The sequence below is a fragment of the Sus scrofa genome, chromosome 13, assembly GCF_000003025.6.
Source record: "Sus scrofa isolate TJ Tabasco breed Duroc chromosome 13, Sscrofa11.1, whole genome shotgun sequence".
Classification (NCBI taxonomy): Eukaryota; Metazoa; Chordata; class Mammalia; order Artiodactyla; family Suidae; genus Sus; species Sus scrofa.
Window position 1 is genome coordinate 121,366,416 of NC_010455.5, and position 22,207 is coordinate 121,388,622.

The following is a 22,207-nucleotide window of genomic DNA, read 5'->3' on the forward strand; positions in this document are numbered from 1 at the left end:
GTTTGTTTTTTCTTTTTTTCTTTTCAGGGCCACACCTGCAGCAAATGGAATTCCCAGGCTTGGTGTCAAATCAGAGCTGCAGCTGCTGGCCTATGCCACAGCCACAGCAACACAAAATCCAAGCTATATCTGCGACCTGCACCACAGCTCACAAGGTGGGTCTTTAACCCACTGAGCGAGGCTATAGATTGAACCCGTGTCATTATGGATACTAGTCAGGCTCGTTACTGCTGAGCCACAACAGCAATTCTGACCAGTTGGTATCTTGATATAGTTATGGTACCTAACTATTGACATGGCCACATAAGGACAAGTGGCCTTGGACTATAACCCAAAGAAAGAAGCAGCACCCTGAAAACAAGCCAAATGGAGCTTCCTGCTCTAGATTCTGTAACATACTGACAACCTGCAGAACATGGACTATGGAGTAGTACTGATCAGGAATACAGACCATGGAGCCAAATCTGCCTGGGTTCAAATCCTCTCCCTGCCACCAAGAGCAGGGTGCTACAAAGCAACCTATTTTGTCCTTTGCTAATGTGAATTAAATACATACATCTTTAATAACATCAATGTGTTAAATTCCAAAATCTCTTAAGTTTATTATTATCATTATTGTCTGCTAGTAAGAAATAAGTGCTTGAATTCAGTTAAGTCTATGATAATGACATAGTTTTCCTTTCCAAACTCATTAAAATCAGTCAACACCCATATCTCGTAGTTAGCAGTAAAAGAACTTTTACCTGTTTGGGAAGAGCTGTTATGCTAGACTGGGCTTGGAGGCTCTCTGGCTGGGCCATGCTCACTGACACCTAAAGGGAAGTCGACGGGGCAACAGACTCATCCTTCAGAGAAAATTCTAAGATGAGCAGGACCATTTCCATTTTGATCTTCAATGATTTCAACTATTCTGACGGATACTTTAAAATTAGCTATATTAAGTGTAATTCAGCAGAAATTTCAGGCTACTTGAAGCTTTTTTAAAAATACAGAACACAGGAGTTCCTGTCATGGCTCAGTGCTTAGCAAACCTGACTAGCATCCATGAGGAAGTGGGTTTGATCCCAGGCCTCGCTCAGTGGGTTAACGATTTGGCATTGCTGTGAGCTGTGGTGTAGTTTGAATATGTGGCTCGGATCCAGCGTTGCTGTGGCTGTGGCGTAGGCCAGCAGCTACAGTTCCAATTGGACCCCTAGCCTGGGAACCTCCATATGCCGCAGGTGCGGCCCTGAAAGACAAAAAGACAAAATTAATTAATTAATTAATTTTAAAAAAATAAAAATACAGAACACAGATGAGCCTTTATAGCAAAAACATAATCCCTTGGCCACAGCAAGTCAAGGGAGGCCCCGTTAGGGGGCCAGCCATCTAATGGCTGTGCACAACACCCCTGGCTCTCTGACAGGAGAGATCCCTGAGCTTAGTTGGTTGCTGGACAGCAGATGGAGGAAAGCATTTTCATCTAGTTTAGCTCTCTTAAAGATGAACTACAGTTATTCAACACTCAAGGCTCCTGACACCTGGCAAAATACAGAGAAAACATTTGAGACCCAGTTTACTAGAATAGTTTGCAAGGGTCCTGCTATAGCAAGCACAGTAGCTTGCCTGAAGCAACAATGTAATGAAGGAAGGCTATAGGTGAAGCACATTTTCTCTGTAAATACACACAAGATAAAACACCAAGGAGATGTTCTGCTTTCCCTCTAGAATTCAAAATGTTACAGAGAGGCTCACTCTCACTCAAACAACAAGAAAAAGCCAAATAAACTATAAAAGCATAACCTGTCTTAAACCCCTACAAGCAAATAAGAAGAAATCACCTAACATTTCAAATGAATTGTGAAAGGCTGAGTGAGCCAGGATGCAGGGGGTATTCATAGCCATCTGCAGCTCTTCTCCCTGGATTAGGGACCTGGTGGGAGACTTGAGAGAGCTTCCATGGGAGAAAGACCTGGAGGAGGAGAGGTGCCTAGGAATGCAAATTTCTCCCTACAGACAAAAGCCTTTAGCTCCTGGGGGGAAAGTAGTCAACCTTCTAACTGGACTCCAGGGCACAGGTGAAGACCCACTGCAGCTTGAAGAAGAGTAAAACAAAAATCCCTCCTGCTGCAGGAGGCACAGAAGACTTGCAAAGATCTGCCAAAGACGCTGATTCAAATAATTTTATAACAGTTGCAAATACAGCCCGGATGCAGTGCTTCACGTGAATTTATTGTCCCTACAGTAATAATAAAATGTGGAAGAGTAGCCCCCCTGCACATGATGGCTTCGCAATCTCTTAGGCCTAGCACTGCTCTCTCTCCAGTACCCTGGACAGCCCAGGCTAGTTGTAAAGAAAGTAGCAAGGAGATTCTCAGCAAGAGCACAGATTATTGCACACTCCCTCAAGGCAGCCATTCACAATTTCCGTTGCTGCCAGGGTTAAGTCGTGGGGTCCAGTGGCCTTCTCACATCCTCTGCCACACTTTTGTCCCATTTCCTCTGTCCACATCAGCCCCACTGCTTCCTCCTGCAGGCATTGAAACCATCCTGTTTTCAACACGTGCCCCACAGGGCAAGCTCACACTGCTCAAGCTGTGGTTTCTAGTAAGTACTAGAGGAATGCTGGTAGAGTATTCCTCTTAACTAGATTGGAGAGACAATAAATCACTTCTTTCACTCCTGCTAGTCCATAAATCAGGCAACTGAGGTCATTTTATATTCAGAGACTCTTTGGCTATAGTCCTCAAAGGAGTTATTTTTAACCACTTTCAACTATATAGCATAGTTCTGCTTATAACATAAGCAAAGGGACCAACATAATTATCACTCTACTTTAGAGATGAGGAAATTCAGAGAATAAAGAAAGTCCATTCTATTAAACACGTGATTTTTTTCTTGGCCACGACCACGGCATGTAGAAGTTCCTGGGCCAGGGACAGAACTCTGCACCACAGCAATGACAATGCCAGATCCTCAACCTGCTAAGCCACTAGGGAACTCCAAACATGTAATTCTTATCTCCTACTACATGGTTAATTTAGCCTGCAAGGTCACAAAGCAATTTCAGTTGAGATTTCTACCTTGAGGTAAGACACAGTCGTTTTATTAGAAAAGACTCTATTACATGTTCAATCAACAAAATATGCATCATTATTTGGAACAAAGAAAAAAATCCAAGACAGACTGCAACTAAATGCTGAAAAATACATATGAGATGGCCACCGACTATTGCAGGTGCTCAGAAAAGGGAACAAGAGGCTGGGCCTGGCCTGGTTCATTCTGTGCAGGACTCCTGGGGGAGAGAAGCCTGAGACAAACACTGAAAGATTTAGACAGGCAGGCAGAGCACTGCTGGTGAGAAGAACCACAAATAAGACTGAGAGAGAGGGAAGTGAGACCCAGGGAGACTAGAATACTGCCATCAGGGCCCTTTCCAACCAAGTCAAATAGAACAGACAACCCCCCTCCAAAAAAGAACATTTTCATTAATAATGCCAGGTACTGAGCTAAACCTAAGGATAAGAAGATGAATCAGTTATCATTCCTTTCATGCTCCTCTCCTGCTAATCCATAAAGCTCTAGGAAGGGGACACACAGGAGGTAGATAAGGCAGAAATCTTTCCCCAGAACCAAATTAACACAAATATCCACTAAATAATTCATTATTTTCAAGTAGCAATAAAAATTTCTGCCTTGATATAATAGAAAGAGCACAGGCTTAGAAATTAGACCTCAGTCCAATCTTGACAGACTAGCGGCTTTAAGCAATTTACTTAACTTTTTTTTCATTCTTAGTTTTGCCATTGAGCAAAATGAGAGTAATAATACCTACGTTCCCAAGCTGTAAAGATACAAAGGCACATGTTAAAAGGCATTGCACTCAATAAAAGTTTTTCTTTTTTAAATGGATATTCATCTTACCAAAAAACTTTCAATACAAAACCAAAACAGGACAGAGAAGTTGCTCTTAATACATCTTCCCCTACCCTCCTCTTCCTATCCTCAGCCTAGGGTCTAATTTTATACTACTTTTAAGTATTTGCCAGTCTATTAGTTCATATGTGTAACTGTCATCCCAGAAAAGACCTGTCCCAGAACAAAAGGAGAGAGTGATCAGGGATCCTCTCCCCACCAATATTTTTGATGGTTAACTTTTTAATATTTAAGCTCATTCTTAGAGCTTCTACTACTTGGAATCTGTAACCTTAGACAGGTTATTAACACCCACAGGTTTTTTTCGAGGTCAGATAATGTGGGATCCTGGTCTGGATGACAACACAGCACAATGGAGGGCTAAAGCTTTAATAATGCATTCATGGCACAACACTGTAAATCAACTATACTCTAATTTAAAATTTTTGAAAATAATAATAAAGCATTCCTTGAAAGCAAATCAAACCCCTTGTGCTAAAAGGCTCAGTCTCAACCTGCAGACACACTGGAAATTAAAATCTTGAAACTTTCAGTGGGAGATCCTCTCTGATACCAGGAAGATAACACTTGTTAGAGGCAATATTCCACTCTCCTGTGCTTTTCTAACCTGTCTCCACCAGCAGGAAAGCCTGGAGGGTGTCCACAGTGCAGAGAGTCAGCAACACTTGGGCAGTTGGATTTTACTTCTCTTTTTTTTCTTTTCTTTTTTTTTTTTTTTTCTTTTTATGGCCTCACCTGTGGCATATGGAAGTTTCCAGACTAGGGGCTGAAAAGGAGCTGCAGCTGCTGGCCTGCACCAGAGCCACAACACTGCATCTGAGCTACATCTGCAACCTATGCCGTAGCTTGTAGCAATGCTGGATCCTTAACCCACTAATCCATAATGGGAACTCCTGGATTTTACTTCTGAGTTTTTGTTTAGGGCACCACAAAGAAGAAAGCAGAAGGGTGGCCCCAGGAGCAAGAATGAGCACTTTTCTCCAAAACAGCAAATTCAGATCAGGATTGGCCCACAACTCTGCCAAAAAGACCTCCACAGACAGAATCTGGGGAGGAGCAGGAGGAAGAGAAGCAGCACTGATGGTGCCTGTGATGCACCAGGGCAAAGGACAAAGTAGGAGAGAATGTTGTCCTTGCATCTAAAGCCACTCTCGCTATCCCTGCTTCGCAAGTTTCTCCCCTTCAACAGGTAAGCATTCATTAAGACACCATGTAGAAATTCATCTTCTACAAGTCCTATGGAGTACTATTATCCTTATTTTACATGTGAGGGAACCAAGACTCAGGGGGCAAAGTGAGGTGCTAAAGGCTACTACACCGCTGTTTTATGGCAAAGCCTGGGCACAGCCTTACTTCACATCTGAAAAGGAAGGAATTGCCATTGATATCCTCCACATTAAATGATCACCTCTAACTCAATATTACTTAGACACTGATCCTAAGGAAACTTGATTTCATAAATGACCACTCTCTATAGCATAAATAGTTGTTTTCCCATGACAACATTTCAGTTAGTATTTGCTTGGCATCCTTCACCAAAAGCTGGCATTTCACGTCATAAATACAATAACACCCATTCAGTCTTTAGAGCACCACATTATATCTAAATAATAATGTCTTTTATACACAGAATTACCTTTGGTCTCTTTTTTTTAATATATGGATTTGAATGTCCATCTAAGATCACCTATTTTCAGCCTAAAGAACTTTCTTTAGTATTTTTGGTATGGTGTTTCCATTAGCAAGAAATTCTCTGCTTTCTTTACCCAGAAATGTCTTTGTTTCGTCTTCATTTTTTTTTTTTTTTTTTTTTTTTTTGGCCACACCTGTGTGGCATAAGTTCCCAGGCCAGGGATCGAACCCATGCCACAGCAATGACCCAAGCTGCTGCAGTGACAACACTGGATCATTAACCAGCTGCACCACAAGAGAACGCCTCACCTCCATTTTTGAAAGATAGTTTTGTTGGATATAAGATTTGGGGTTGACAACTTTTTCTCTTAGCACTTTGAATATGTTACCCCTCTGCTTTCCAGTGCCTATTGTTTCTGATGAGTCAGTTGTTAAACTTACTAACATTCCTATATACATAACAAGTCACTTTTTCTTGTCTTTAAAATTTTTCTCTTTTGGTTTTAGTATTTTTACTGTGATGTGATCAGTGTGGCTCTATTTGTCTTTATCCTACTTGGTCTTCACTGAGCTTCTTGGATGTGTTAATGAATGTTTTTATTGTCATTATTTTTTTTAATGGGAGGGGTTTTGGGCATTAATTCTTCCAATACTATTTCCATTCATTTTTCTCTTTCTTCTTTCAGGTATTCCCTTTTTATGCATGTTGGTGCATACATGTGTTCCACATTTCTCTAAGGCTATATTCACTTTTCTTCATTCTTTTTTTCTCTCTGTTCTTCATGTTGCATAACTAGTCTATCTTTAAGTTCCTCAATTCTTTCTTCTGCCAGAACAAATCCACTGTTCAGCACCTCTAGTGAATCTTTCATTTCAGTTATAGTTCTCAACTCCAGAATTTCCATTTGACACTTTTTTTTTTAATATATCTCTTTATTGATATTTGCTACTTGGTGAGAAATTGTCATTATAGTTTCCTTTACTTCTTTAATCATGGTTTCCTTTAGTTTTTGTTTTGTTTTGTTTTGTTTTTTTGTCTGTTTGCCATTACTTGGGCCGCTCCCGTGGCATATGGAGATTTCCAGGCTAGGGGTCTAATCAGAGCTGCAGCTGCCAGCCTACACCAGGGCCACAGCAACTAGGGATCCGAGCCGCGTCTGCGACCTATACCACAGCTCATGGCAATGCCAGATCCTTAACCCACTGAGCAAGGCCAGGGATCAAACCCGCAACCTCATGGTTCCTAGTCAGATTCATTAACCTCTGCGCCACGACAGGAACTCCCTCCTTTAGTTCTTTGAACATATTTACAGTGCCTGTACTACATTGAAGCCTTTGCTAAATCTGACATCTGAGTCTCTTCACAAGCAGTTTCTCATGTCTGCTTTTTAAATTCTTGTTTATGTGTCACACTTTCCTGTGTGTGCAGACCTTATAAATTTTGGTTGAAAATTGGGCATCTGGAGTTCCCATTGTGGCTCAGTGGTTAGTGAACCAACTAACATCCATGAGGACGCAGGTTTGATCCTTGGCCTTGCTCAGTGGGTTAAGTATCTGGTGTTGCTGTGAGCTGTGGTGTTGGCCACAGACACAGCTCTGATCCCACATTGCTGTGGTTGTGGCATAAGCCAGAAGCTACAGCTCTGATTGGACCCCTAGCCTGGAACCTCCATATGCTGTAGGTGTGGCCCTAAAAAGACAAAAAGACGAAAAAAAAAAGAAAAGAAAAGAAAATTGGACATTTTACATAATAATTGGATACTAATTCCCCTCCTCCCCATCTCTCGGGCTTGTTTTTGTTTGTTGGTCTTTGTTCATTTGTTCACTTAGTTACATAGCTATTTTAGTGAAGTCTGTTTCCCTTGTAGGATGAAGCCTCTAATATTACTCTTTCACTTTGCGGCCTTGGACATGCTCACAGTCACCTTTGGATAACAGTGGGTTTAATAGGGCTTCCTTTGCCTGTCTCTTCTGATTTGTTAAGTTGTCTGCCTCTGTTGATATCACACACTACTCTGGTCTGAATGTTTGTATCCCCTCAAAATCCACATGTTGAAAGCCTAACCCCTAAAGCTGACTGTATTAGTAGACGGGGGCTTTAGAAAGAGCTCAAGTCATAAAGGTGGAACCCTTATAAATGGGATTAGTGCCTTATAAAAGAGGCTCCAGGTGTTCCCTGGTGGCTGATGGCTCAGCAGTTTTAGGCTAAGGATCTGGTGTTGTCACTGCTGTGGCTCAGGTCGCTGCTGTGCTGTGGGTTTGATCCCTGGCCCAGGAAATTCCACATGTTGCAAGTGCAGGGGTTGGGGGGGAAGCCTCCTTAGGAATTTCTAGCACCTTCTGTCATGTGAGGCTATAACCCAGAATCTGACCCAGAGGAGGTCCTCAATGACCACACCAGTACCCCAATTTCAGAATTCCAGCCTCCAGAACTATGAGAATATAAGCAAATTCCTGTTTCTAAACTACTTATCCTGTGATATTTTGTCCTAACAGTCCCAATGGAGTAAGACACCAGCTGATTGCTCTAGCTTTCAACAATGCCCTGAGGTGTCAAGTGCTCTACAGTCTGATCCAATCAAATTTAGGCAGGGGTAGTTTTTGAGGCTTTGATGCTTGTTCTATCTCAGGAAGGCTCATCTTAACTCTTTCCCTAGTTCTCCTTGGTAAACAAGCTGGCCTATGGTTTAGCCTATTGCTCTCATAGAGCTGCCAAGCCTCCTCTTAATTGTTTACCACCAAAATCCCCATTGTTTCCAAGAGTGTCTTCAAGTTTCAACTTCTCTGACACTCTGTTTCAAATAGACAGTTCCTTTGGGGAGAGCTTTGTACTCACTGGTTTTATGGAATGTCTCTCTCCTTAAGTAGAATCTCCAAGCCAAGGATAGAAGCCACTCGTCTTCTTAGCATGTCTCTTCCAATGTCAAAACTGTGCCCTACAAGGGAGCTGAGGCAAGGGCAATCAGGGCTCAGTATTCTTGGACTCCTACATCTGGTTTAGAACTTCTATGAGTGAAGGATGAGTGGGAGAGATAGACTCCAACTTCTCAGCCATACTCACCAGAACTTAACCTCTGCAACTTGGGAGCTGGAGAAGATAAGAAATGCTAACAGCCTGCTCCAGCTGGTGAGATACTGTATCCCTTAACTGGGAACTGAGGGGAAAGTCTTCTTGGCCATGATCTACCCAGACCTGTTGTATAGCTCAGGGAACTCTACTCAATATTCTGTGATAGTCTATATGGGGAAAGAATCTGAAAAAGAATGAATGTGTGTATAACTTCCAGATATAAGATAAATAAGTACTAGGGATATAATATATATAATTAATACTGCTGTATATTATATATGAAAGGTGTTAAGGGAGTAAATTCTAAGAGTTCTTATCACAAGGAAAACTTTTTTTTTTCTATTTCTTTACTGTTGTAGCTACATGAGATGAGGAATGTTCTCTAATTTGTTGTGGTCATCATTTGACAATGTTTGTAAGTCAAATCATTATGTTGTACATCCTAAACATACACAGTGCTTGCTGTATGTCAATTATATCTCAATAAAACTGAAAGAACAAACAAAAACACAAAGCCAATCCACTCTAGCAGAAGCTCCATTAGTACTCAGTGCAACTCTAAGAAGACAGGGGCTGCTGCAGGGATAGAGACCCCTCAGTGAGATCCCCAAACAGCACCTAAAGAGCTGTCTTCTGGTCCTGAGCCTGCCACTTGCTACCCCTTGAGACCATAGATGATGAAACCCCTAAGTCTCAATTCCCTCACTGTAAAATGGGGGTGATAATGTACAATCCACCTACTTCATGGGTTTGAGAGATTATAAAGGAGACAGAGTGCTGCAAAGCACACACATGACAGGGATCATTAGAAGTTCTGTGAGGGTAGAAACTACAACAAATTCATGTCTGTATCCTCCATGGAGCTGTCTATGGAATGAAGGAGGGAGTAAGGTGGGCAAGAAAATACCATAGCCTAAGCGCCACAGGCAGTCTGGTGTTAGCCAAAGAATACTGTCTACCAGATCTTCAAGAAGACCCTACATCCAAAAAATAGGAGAGACTTTAATAATCATCCAGGTCTACCTCTCACTTAATAGATGGGAAGCGTCACCCTGAGAGAGGCCCAGGGATCTACCTGAGATCTTTAGTGGCAGAGGGCCCAGGGAGAGGGCCAGTAACACAGTCACAGGTTAGATGACATTTTTACCCACATTATCTTATAAGCAGCCTTTGAGCTGCATGGGGAAGGATTATTAAAATTCTCATATTTCAGACTAAGGTTGAATGATTTGTCCAGGGCAGAATTCAAATTCAGACAGTCATATCCCTGTTCCACTACTTTTCCTGCACCACAATTTCATGCACACACTGGTATTTAGCACAATCATCTCGACATGCAATATATTTCAAACTCAAAATTCTTTTTTATCTCTTGCTGCCTTCAGCAGTATTTCACATTCAGCCTTCCTGGTAGGATTCTACTGACATTCTGTCTTAAGGAAAAATCAGTTCAGTGGCCACATTTGGCACCAGAAACATTTTTTTAAATTGAATCATCAAAACTGAGCTTCCTCCATATAAATCATCTTCACAAAGTAAATCCCCATGTGTGTACATTCAAGATGTATATAGTTATTGCAATAAACACATTGAACCAGGGTGCTCCGAAAGCAATAATGGTTCACTGATCAAAATGATACTAAACATGTAAATACCAAGAAGACAGTTTAACAAATGGGTGGAACACTGAAAACTTCCTGGCCTTGTCAGTGAAAACTGATTTGCATATATAGAAGGGTCTCAAAATGAAGTGAGCAACAGAGAAAATTATCCAGCTAATTCTAGTCATCTATATCCGAAGCATCTAAACCCAAGCATATTTTTTATTTGGGGAGGACCAGGGAAGGGCTGGGGGAAGAAAACATTAAGAATTAACTTGCCACTGTATCAGTGTTCTCCTACTATTATATAGGGCCTGACTTTCCACCACAACCCTTATTTCAGGAGCAAGGCACATATGTTTGCTCCCGTTTTGTAACACATGGAAGAGGATTAAAATTGCTTGATAGGCGGTGGAGGTGCTTGCAGAGGTTTCTCACTGGGGTTAGCCAGGGTCCAGACACCTCCAGGAGGTATTGCTATAGCACAGGCCAAGGTCTTATTTCACTCAGTATGATAATCTCTAGGTCCAGGCAGAGAAAGACAAATTTCATATGATATCACTTACATGTTTAATCTAGTAAAAATGATACAGAATAACTTATTTATAAAACAGAAACTTACAGATTTCAAAACAAATCTTATGGTTACCACAGGTAAAACCTTTGCAGGGGAGGGAGGAATTGAGAGGGTGGAAATAACACATACACACTATTGTACAAATAGATAATTAACAGGAACTTACTAAAGCACAGGAGAATCTACTCAATAGTTTGTAATATCACCACACAACTCCCCACCCCCGTTGCGGTCAGCAGGGTGGGTAACAGGCCCTAATAGCCCAAGAGCCCTCAGTTTAGAACTCAACACAAATGGCAACTCCCTGGTGAAGGCACTTGCCCCACGGCCTGCCTTGGCCCTGCCAGGCGTAAGGGACCCCCGGATCCCAAGCGCAGCGCCCCAGGTATGCCAGCGCCCACCGGGAGCAGCACCTGAGGCAGAGGCCGAGACGCTCGGCATGCGCCCCACGGCCTTCCCAGGACTGCAAGGGGGCCGGGTGGGAGTGGGGGTAGGCCAGGCCCGAGACTGTGCCCCCACCCTCTATTAATAAAATGCAGGATTAAAAAAGCTTCATTTACCGACATGAGTGATCACTGTAGCCAGTCGCCGGGTGAACTCCTGAGGGGCCATTTCTTCTTTTAACCAAAATAGCATTTCAGAAAAAAAAAGGTACAAAGCAACATAAAACTGTTTCTACTGCTGCTGTGGATGATTTTTTTAAGGCATCTCCTCCCTCACACTATTCTTCGCTCTCCTCAGGCACAAAACGAGTCACTTCCAGCCAAGGCCAACTCCCCAGGGCCGCGCGGCTAGAGGACGCCAGTCACGCCCTACAGAGGATTATTTTAAAGGTTAGGTCGAGCAGCTTTCCCAAGGCAACTCCTGGCTTTAAGCCGAAAGTGGCAGTTCTGGAGGTGAGAAGAGTCGCCCCCATCTAGCTGTAACTGCGCATCTGGCTTCCTAGGCCGAGGGGGCGCACGGGTTTTTAGACTTGTGGTCGCGTCTCCCGCGCCGCTTCTCAGACGGTAGGGATGAAGGATGCTCTGTCATCGCGCTGGAGGCGCGCAGAGTCTGCGGGTTCGGAAGGCACAGAAGCTGAGGCGACTGGGGGTCGTCTGCACCGCCCACTCGCAGCTCAGCTGGCCCCAGAGCTTCCCGCCTACGCGCCCACCTTTCCCTGTCCGGGGGCGGTGCCCAAGGCGAAGGGAGAGGCGCGCAAGCGCGCGAGCGCCGCACTTTTTTGGGCAGGGAAGCGGCGCTCTTTCCCGCGAGCGAAGCCTGCGCTCAGGTCCCCAGAACCCGGGCGATTCACGATCTGTCCTCTAGCTGTCGGGGACATAAGATAGCGACTTCGCCGCGCCAGCCAGCAGCACCCGGGTTCTGAATGCCAGAAGCTCGCCTTCCTGGATCGCCCCTCCTCCCCCCGCCAGATATCCGTCGAGAAGCCGAGGCATGAAGGGGGCCAGCTGTGAGTGCTCGGGAAGGAGGGCTGGGTGAGGCCCTGCTGCCGGTCCGGTCCCGACTCCTGGCGGGGCTGGAGGTGGCGAAGTGTTGTTATGGAGGAATGGAAGCGGCTGGAGTTTGTTACCCCCTTTTGTGGGGGGGTCGCATTCAGTTATCAACGTCTTCTGTACACATCCGTACTTGGAGCGGGAAGCGCAGGCTGTGCTTGGACCCTGCTGTGCACAAGTGTGCGTACGGGTGTGTCCACCGTGTGGGCCTTTTCCTTTGTGCAGCTTTTCCCGTGCGCCGATGCTCCGCCTGCAAACGGTCAGGCTCGCCAGTGCTCCCTCCTGGAAAGGCTCTGGGACAGCACCCGCGTGGACCTTCCTCCGCATCAGTCCTTAGAGCGTCTGCTCTAAGCAAATATCCAGTGGTAGACACTGTTCTGGGCTTTCCTTAGGTGATTCCAGATTCTTCCTGACAGGCGGACTAATGGAATTCAGCAGAGCTCCAGGGAAAAGCCTGAGCAAACGCGAATCTGCTCAGCTTGTCCTTCAATCCATTCTACGAGGGGGGGACCCGGTCGCCAGGTTCTGAGCCTATTTCAGAAAACTCAGCTTCCCCTTTTGGCGTGTAAAAAGCCAGACCTCAAACACCCTGTATTCAGTTTCTAGTAAGAGCCACTCACCCCAGGGCTTTGGGGACGTGTTTAAATGCTTTCTGGTAACAATTATGGGCTGAGGTTAAGAGATGGTGTTAGCCCACCTCCGACGTGAGATTTGTGCAGAGGTTTCTCCCTCCCCATGCTATTTGGGCACTTTGCACTCTGCCTGCACAAGTAGAGCAACAATTTTCATAGCAACCTCTTGCAAGAAATTCAGAAAGTCGTTAAAGACCCAAAGGAGTAAGACAGCTTTGGGTTGTGTTTCCATGATATCTGGCTATTCAAGGGCCGTAAGTATTTTTGAGGAACCTAATGAGGTAGTGAGATGGTAGTAAGTTCTCTGGTGCCGTCAGAGCCAATTGTGAGTTGGCCCCTAGAAGCTAGCACATGACTAAGGAGACTGGTAATGTGGGACATTCTGGACTTTGCAGATCCAGTGACCTCTGATTCTTGAATTGAACCCGGTTGTAATGGGTGAGAATCATGGATGGAAAGGATAGGAGAGGGGGGGAGAACAAGAAGAGGCAGGAGAAGCTTATGAATAGGAATGAGAGAGGAAAATAAGAAATAGAAAGGAAATAAATCACACTCAGAGGGCTGCTCTCTTCCCACATCTGTACTTTCACAATCTTCAGAGGTTTCCATGGAGATGAGTTGGCTGATTTTATGGAAGATGTAACAGGCAGTGCCTGTCCTCAGAAACCAATTTTATCCCCGCATCTCTATCTGGGGCCTTAGCTGCTTCACCTGGGCCACGAAGGGGTGGGTCTGTGAACTCCAGGTTCTCTTTTCCAGTTCTGAAATTCTGTAACTATAACTAAGAAATGAGCATAGTTTTCAATAGCCCATACTTCCTTGTTCCTCCAAGAATCGTCATTGTCTCCATTGCTCTCGTGAATATGGATATGCTTCCTATATTCTCTCTTTCCCTGCTCTCCTCCTTTCTGTGCCTCCTTTTAGCTTTCCTAATTATGATTTATTCCCTGTCTCTGACAAATCACATTGTTCTAATTTATGGCAAAATCAAGGAACAAGCCAGAATAGCCTGCCTTCCTCTCTAATGAATAAATTAATAATTAGTCACATCTATTGAGCATCAATTATATGCCCAGGGTTGTGATAGGCAATGTCAAATACAGCAGCTACCACCACCGTGTAATAAGTGACTGCTCTGGCCTCCTGCTACAATGGTAGGCATTTCACAAACATCATTTAAGCCCCACAATAACCCGTTAGAGCTTTAGTCTCTTTTTGCAGATGCTACTGGCATAGGGACTAAACTGTGTATCATTAATCTTATGGATCTAGACCATTCTGTGCCTTTAGGTAAGGATTTGCCTGAGCCTGGAAAGACAAATCATGCTTTAAGCACTGCCAAGGTAGATGCCACTTCCCTTTTAGTGCATTACCAGCACTGCCTCTGACAACGATGAGGAAGACAAAGGACCCACGTTGGGCCACAGGTGAGGGTCAGGTACCCCTGGAGCCACCAAGTTTAGTCTAAATCAGTGGTTCTCAAACTAGCAGAATCACCCAGAAATTCAGTGATTTTTTCTAAAATACAAATTCCTGGTCCCCCCCTCCAGAGATTCTGATTCAGTAGTGTCAAATGAGACCTTAGAATTTGCCTTTCTAGCAAGTTACCAGGATGACTGATGCTGTTGGTGTTGGACGACACTGTGAGCACCACTAGAGCAAGGCCTAGAGCAAGGCTGTTCAAACTTCTTAGACTGAAAACCACAGTATGATATGAATTTTACATCATTATACAATAGATGTAAATATACATAATTAAAACAAGAATTGTATGAATCAATTTTTCCCTTGCTACATGTGAAGCCATGAAATATAGATTTCTATTCTATTTCTTTTTTAAAAAAAACAGTGGTCCAAATTAGGGAAATACGCATTTGGAGAGTATGGTATTGTAGTTATATAAGAAAATGTCTCTGGAGTTCCCGTCGTGGCTCAGTGGTTAACAGATCCGACTAGGAACCATGAAGTTTCGGGATCGATCCCTGGCCTTGCTCAGTGGGTTGAGAATCCGGCGTTGCCATGAGCTGTGGTGTAGGTTGCAGACAGCGGCTCGGATCCCGAGTTGCTGTGGCTCTGGCGTAGGCCAGTGGCTACAGCTCCAGTTTGACCTCCATGTGCCGCGGGAGCGGCCCAAGAAATCGCAAAAAGACAAAAAAAAAAAAAAAAAAGAAAAAAAATGTCCTCATTAGAGATTTACCCTGATGGTTTTAGGAGTGAAGCATCATTGTCTGCCATTTAAACTACCTTAGCAAAGAGAATAAATGTGATCAATCCTAGGAAATAGTAATAATTGTTAAGTGGGAGTGGTATGTATATAGGTTATTTTACTATGCTCCCTACTTTTCTACATGTTTAAATACTTTTTTTCTTAATAAAAAGTGTTTTAAAATGATTGCACCTACTGAATTGATTGTATGACCCACTAAGCAGTGGTTGCTGGCAGTTTGCAAAACACTCTGCTAAGGCAGAGCAGAGAAAAAGAAAAAGAGAGGAGGAAGAGAGATGGTGGGGAAAGGAAATGGGGGTACAAAAAAGATGATGGGAGATAGAGGATAAAGTAAGCAGAGCTGCACTGTGGGAGGTGATAAGGGTCACCACAAATGCCTCAAGGTATAGCCCCTCGATAAGGCTCCTTCCTGTCTGTCTCACTCTGCCTTCACTGTATCTTCCCCATTGGACTTGGGCTACGTGGTAGGAAGAATACCTTCTGTAACACCCTTCAGTCAAAGCCTCTTGTTTCACAAAGGTTTTAGACCTGCCTCCACACTGCAATGGTGCCTCTTTGCCCCCAGTGCTGCCTAGTAGGAACTATTTCTGGAGTTGGGAGATGAGCTATTCAAATATGTAAGACCAGATGGGGATCCGTGTCTAAGGGGGTCACACCATGAGTCACCTATGGCACAACTGACTGAAGAGGTGAACCCAGAAAGTGAAAAATCACCTGAGTTCACACCATCCCAACAGTCATTCCACTGTCGTCTTCTGTTTCCTGAGACCATCCTGTCCCCCTGGCATCCAAGTGCCTATGAAAATGCATGTACACACACATGGAGGAGGGTAGCAGCTACCTCTTCCTCTGCATGTCCACTCTCCTCCCCCATATATATATATACCCTTCCTCAATTTTAATCTTATTGTCAAAATAATGCATTTTCTTTGTGGAACATATTAGCAAAATACAGAAAATAAAGAAAAGGCAGGAAAAAGGAGGGATGGAGAATCGATCAGAAGCCTACTATCTGCAGGCAAAATCATGTTGAATTTAAATTTTCATGAATAAAAAGATTTTAGAGGAGTTTTAGGCTTGCAGAAAAATTGAGCAGAAAGTACAGAGAATTCCCATATACCCACTCTCCCCCCAAACAGTTTCTCATTGTTATTAACCAAAGTCTGTATTTTACATTAAGGTTCACCAGATGTGTTGTACAATTCTGTGGGTTTTGACTAATGCATAATGTCATGTATGTATGCACCATTATAATATGATACACAATGGTTTCACTGTTAAAAATCCCCTATGCTGCACCTATTCATCCTCCCCTCCCCTCAAACTTTGAACAACCACTTATCTTTTTACTATCTCTATAGTTTTGCCCCTTCCAGAATGTCATATAATTGGAATAATACAGTATGTAGCCTTATCAGACTGACTGCCCTCATTTAGCAATATACATTTAAGGTTCCTCTATGTCTTTTGTGGATTGATAACTCATTTCTTTTTATCACTGAATAATATTCCTTATATTACACTGTATGGATGTACCACAGTTGTTTATCCATTTACCCACTGACAGATGCCATCCTGGTTGTTTTCAGTTGGGGGCAATTCTGAATAAAGCTGCTATACATATTTGTGCACATAAATTTTCAATTCATTTGAGTAAATACCTAGGAATGCTGTTTCTGGATTTTATGCTAAGACTATGTTTACCTTTGTAAGAAACTACAAATTGCCTTGCAAAACCATGTTACATTCCCACCAGCAATGAATGAGAATTCCCATTGCTCTACACCCGTACTAACATTTGGTGTTTTCAGTGTTTTAGATTTTGGCCATTCTAATAAGTATGTAGTGACAGCTCAGAATGGTCTAAATTTGCAGCTACCTAATGGCATGTGATAGTGAGTGACTTTTTTTCTGCTTGTCTGTATGTCTTCTTTGGTGAGGTGTCTGCCCACTTTTTAATTAGAGCAGAATCCCTGAAAGAAAACATCCTTCAATCAAAGCCTCTTGTTTTCTTGAGTTTTAAGAGTTCTTTGTATATTTTGGACACAAGTCTTTTATCAAATATGTAGGCTTTTTTTTTTTTTTCTTTTTATGGCCACACTAGTGGCATATGGAAGTTCCCAGGCAAGGGGTCAAACCAGAGCCACAGCTGCCAGCCTACACCACAGCCAAGGCAACATCAGATCCAAGCAGCATCTGCAACCCACACCACAGCTTGCAGCAACGCCAGATCCTTAACCCACCAGTCGAGGCCAGGGATCCAACTCGCATCCTCACAGAACTGTCAGGTTCTTAACCCACTGAGCCACAATGGAAACTCCCGGATGTATGTTTTGAAGATATTTTTCTCCTAGCCTGTGGCTTGTCTTTTCATTCTCTTAACAATGAAGGGCAGAAGTTTTTAATTTTAATGAGGAACAATTTATCAGTTTTTCCCCTCTTGGATCATGCTTTTGGTGTTTTAACTAAAAGTCATTGCCAAACCCAAAGTCACCTAGATTTTCTCGTAGAATTTGTACAGTTCTACATTTTACATTTAGGTCTATGATAAATTTTGAGATAATTTTTATGAAAATTGTAAAGTTAGTGTCTAGATTCATTAATTTGTGTGTGAATGTCCAGTTTTTCCAGCATCACAAGTTGAAAGACTCTTTGCTTCCATTGGATTGGTTTTGTTCCTTTGTCAATGATCAGTTGATTGTATTTGTGTGGGCCTATAGCTGGGCACTTTATTCTTTCAGTTGATCTGTTTGTTCTTTCACTGATACCATGTTTTGATTATTGAATAAGAAGTTCTATGATCAGCATATATATGTATCTGTGATAAATGTGTGTTTTATTAGGTTTTGTTATCAGTGTTTATTCATTTCATAAATAGAATTGGAAACGTTTCCTTCTTTTTCTGTGCTTAGGACAGAATAATAACAATGGACTCATGTATTCCTTAAAGTTTCTCAGTAGAATTCTTCTATGAAATAATATAAGCCTGGTGCTTTTGTGCATGGGGGTGTGGGAAAATTCACTTCTCTGACATCTATTTCTTCTCTGATAACTTAAATACTTAGAATTACTACCTTTTCTGGGATTATTGATAAATTATATTTTCTCGTAGTTTCATCCATTTCATCCACATTTTCAAATTTGTTGTGGAGAGTGAAACAAACTAATCCTATACAACTCCTAATTTCTTTCTGTGTCTGAAGTTATTTCCCCTTATGTTTTTGTATTTCAATTATGTTTTCTCTCTTTGTTTCTTAAGCAGGTTAGTCAAATGACTATTGTTGCTTTTTTCAAATACTCTATTGAGTAGTAGTCCCATTTCTCTTTTCTAATTAATTATTTTATCCTTTGTAATTCCTTCCTTTTGTTTTCCTTAGGATGACTTTGTTAATTTTTTTCTATTTAAAAAACTAGAAACTTCTAATTGGGCATTTATTTTGTATTTTCCTTGGAGCACACATTTTAAGTATCCTATAGCCACGAGTATGCACTGCTTCATCTATTTTTATTTTTAAAATATTTTAGGACTTCCAGTTTTCAGTTCAGCATGAAAAAACTTGGAAGTTGCCACTTCATCCTAACAACAAATAAAAAGCTGAACAAACTGAAAAATCAACAACTCTTCTTAGATCCATAAGAGACATAGGGTCACAGGGCAAACAGTTGCCCCCAAATTGGAGAGGCCAGCAGGCAAATATAGAGAATCTCAACTTAATCACAGAAACCCACAAGCAGCAACTTCTGCAGGAACCATTGCTGGGGTAGGGAAACCTGAACTTTAGTTGATGGATTGTTGGGGGCTCAGTGTAGAAAAAGCTGAGAGGTAAAAACTCCAGGGGGACCCAGTCTTGAGTGGGGAGGGGGACATGTTTATGAATTTTATCTCCAGGAGTTCTACTAGGACCTTACATTGAATATCAGGTTTTCCCTACTTGATCTATAGATTCAATTCAATTGCAATCAAAATCCCAGCAAGTTATTTTATTGATATTTAAAAACTGATTGTAAAGTTTATATGGAGAGACAAAAGACTTAAAGTAGCCAACACACACAAAACTGAAGGAGAAGAACAAAGTTGGCAGACTGACACTACCCAACATTAAGACTTGCTGTAAACCTACAGTAATCAACATTAGTGTGGTATTGGCCACTGAACAGATAAACAGATCAACTGAAAAGAATAGACAGCCCATAAATACATCAACATAGATACAGTCACTTGATCTTTGACAAAGGAGCAAAAGGAACACAATATAGCAAAGACAGTCTTTTTAACAGTGCTGGAGCACCTATACATCTACTTGTAAATATATACGTGTGTGTGCATAGCACCCTTCATAAAAATTAACTCAAAATGGATCACTGACCTAATGTAAAATACAAAACTATAATATTCCTATAAAATAAGATAAGCTAGATGACCTAGGGTTTGGTGAGGACTTTCTAGGTACAACACCAAAGGCACAATTCATGAAAGAAAGAATTGATAAGATAGACTTCGTTAAAAGTAAGATTTTCTGCTGTGTGAAAGATACCATTAAGAGAATTAGAGAAGAAGCTGATAGAAAATATTTATGAAAGACATATCTGTCAAAAAAAAAAAAGGACTGTTATCTAAAATACACAAAGAACTCTTAAAACTCAATAGTAAGAATAACCTAATTTTTAAAACGGGCTAAAGATCTTAGCAGTGTACATGTGTGTGTTTGTAAAGGTATCAAATCAACACAATGCTGTGTGCCAACTAGATCTCAATTTAAAAAGCATTATAGAAGAAAATTAAGTCTATCTTAAAATCGTGTAATTTCAACTTTGAGACAATTAAGAGGAGGATTTTTTAAAATACATGTTTTTCACATTTTTGAAAACAAAACTTTGTGTTCTTCTTCCCCCACACCTTTTTGTGTATTAGGACAGCTACCCTCTCTTCTCCCCCCCTCAGAAAACTCTAAAAATTAAAGGTCATGAAGGGCTCATCGCTCTGGAGCCCACGAGAGGAAAAGAACCCCACGGACCACAGGAAGAAACATGCAACAGACATCCAGGCAATCTAAGGGGCCTGAGGACAGCAGCCCCCCCACCCCGCTGGGACCCGAACCCAGGAGGTGGAGGAAGCAGGGACCACTCCCACTGGGCACAGCCCAATCAGCCCGTCGCCGCCACTGCAGCCCTGGCAGTTCGTTGATTGGCTTCAGTGGTGACGCCCTCTCCCGAATGCCTCGCTCGGATTGGCCTGTTCCTTGGTTCGGACTGGACGGTGGCCAGAGGAGGACAAGAGACTTCCATACCGCCTGGAGGGACGATTTGGGTGACATTTGAGACGCAGCCACACATCCACATGCGTCCAGGCTCCTGGGACATGGCGGCGGCCTCTGTGGTATCGGTGCTGCTGGCGGCGTCTGAGAGGAACCGGTGTCCGGAGCCCGGTGCTGCTGCTGCTGCTGCTGCTGCCGAGGCAACGGTGGGTGGAGGGGCGGTTGCTCCTTCCCAGCGGATGGGGGCGTAGGATGTTTGGCCCGCTCCAGCGACAAGAGAGAACCTCCTGAGAGGTTTGGTAGAATCTCCTTGTCAGGGGATTCGGGTTTCGGTCCCACCCCTGAGAGGGAGTCCTCCCACACTCAAGCCCTTCCTTTTCTTCCCTCTCCCCTGGTTCTCTCCTGAGCCCGCCCTTTGCCCTAGTTTCTCCTCTTAGGGGTGGGGGTTGGGGGGAATGGAGCTGGGCTTGCCAGTAGGGTTGTCATATTTAGCAGTAAAAATACAGGATGCTAGTTCAAATTTAAATTTCACATAAACAATACATAATTCTTTAGTATAATATGTGTCCGATATCAAATAAAATTAAAATATAAAAACATCATTTGTTAACTGTCTGAAATTTAACTGGGCATCCTGTTTTTTACCTGGCAATCCTAGGCAAAAATAGCATTTATGTACCTCCTATTTACGGTATCCTTTCATAGCACTCCCAGTATGGGGAGTGTTATAATCCATGTTCTGATGAACCCCAAAGGGTCTTGCTCAAGGTTATGCAACTAGTAAGTAACCAGGCTGGGATACCTTAAAAGCCCATTTCAATTCTGCTATCTCTCGTCAGGTGTGCAATTCAAGGAAAGACTCCTGGAGAGCTCGTCCAATTGTTAGAATGAATCTCCTTAATAAAAGCCAATTTATCTTTCAGAGGGGCTATAGAGTTGTTTTATATTCAGGTTCTCTGCTGTGGCATTTACCTTATATTTGGGGGAAGAAACTGTATTAAACTGTCAAGGAATATTGATTTACTATATGATGATGAAAGTATATTTTATATTATTAAATCACAATAGCATATCATTTGACTTTGACATCAGTGAACAAGGTTATGTTCATACAGTAGACCCATACATCTCTGTAAGCATAGTGATTAAGGCAGTATAGGGTATTCTGAAATGAGACATACCTCGGTTCAAAGCCTAGCTTCACGAACACTTTGATGCAGTAGGTAAGTTACAGAATCTCTCTGGGCCTCTGTTTGCTCTTTTTAAAAAAGAAATAGTAATTATAACCACTTCGTAGGGTTGTTGTACTAAATTCTTATCAAGTGCCTGGAACATTTAAATTAATTAATTTTAGCTATGATTTGCCATTATACTTTGAGTATAATGTGGATTTTGGCATAAATCATTAGATAATTAAATGTTTTAATTTTAGTTTTAAGTTGAAAAAAGCCAGTAATTAAGAATATTATGAATATTGTGAATTTCAGTGAAATGTACTATTCAATAATAAAAGAGATATTTTAGATAATATACCAGTTTCACTAAATCAACTATCTGTAAGCCAAGTTAATAGAATAAAATATTTGTATATCAGTCTCAGTAATTGCTCCTCATGTATAATTTTATATGATTTTCATTTTCATTGTGTTATAAACAGGAAGAAAACTTACCAAGCACCAACGGAGAGAAAATAACTACAGGGTGAGGGGTAAAGCCAGAAAATAGGTCTATGATCAGTGGCTGTTTATGGTGAGGTAGACTTAGTATGTTTTAAAAACCAAATGTCAAGCTTTGTAGGGATTTTA

General features: G+C 42.2%; 1 protein-coding gene and 1 long non-coding RNA gene across 11 annotated transcripts in view; one reads left to right on the forward strand and one right to left on the reverse strand.

Annotated features, from left to right (window-relative positions):
• MCF2L2 (MCF.2 cell line derived transforming sequence-like 2) overlaps window positions 1–11,956 on the reverse strand; it is a 247,448-nt gene extending 235,492 nt beyond the window's left edge. For 3 of the 6 annotated variants that reach the window (XM_021069895.1, XM_021069897.1, XM_021069894.1), the window contains exon 1: window positions 11,356–11,670. In XM_021069895.1, the coding sequence (XP_020925554.1) occupies window positions 11,356–11,431 (76 nt within the window). In that variant the 5' untranslated portion in view covers window positions 11,432–11,670. Of the gene's footprint in view, window positions 1–11,355 lie in introns of all 6 variants that reach the window. The other 3 variants (XM_021069898.1, XM_021069896.1, XM_021069892.1) reach the window with 3 other exon arrangements.
• Window positions 12,158–22,207, forward strand: part of LOC100624963 — a 50,228-nt gene continuing 40,178 nt past the window's right edge. For 3 of the 5 annotated variants that reach the window (XR_002337768.1, XR_002337770.1, XR_002337769.1), the window contains exon 1: window positions 18,610–20,608. This is a non-coding gene — a long non-coding RNA (uncharacterized LOC100624963). Of the gene's footprint in view, window positions 12,246–18,609; window positions 20,609–22,207 lie in introns of those variants that run through there. The other 2 variants (XR_002337767.1, XR_002337766.1) reach the window with 2 other exon arrangements.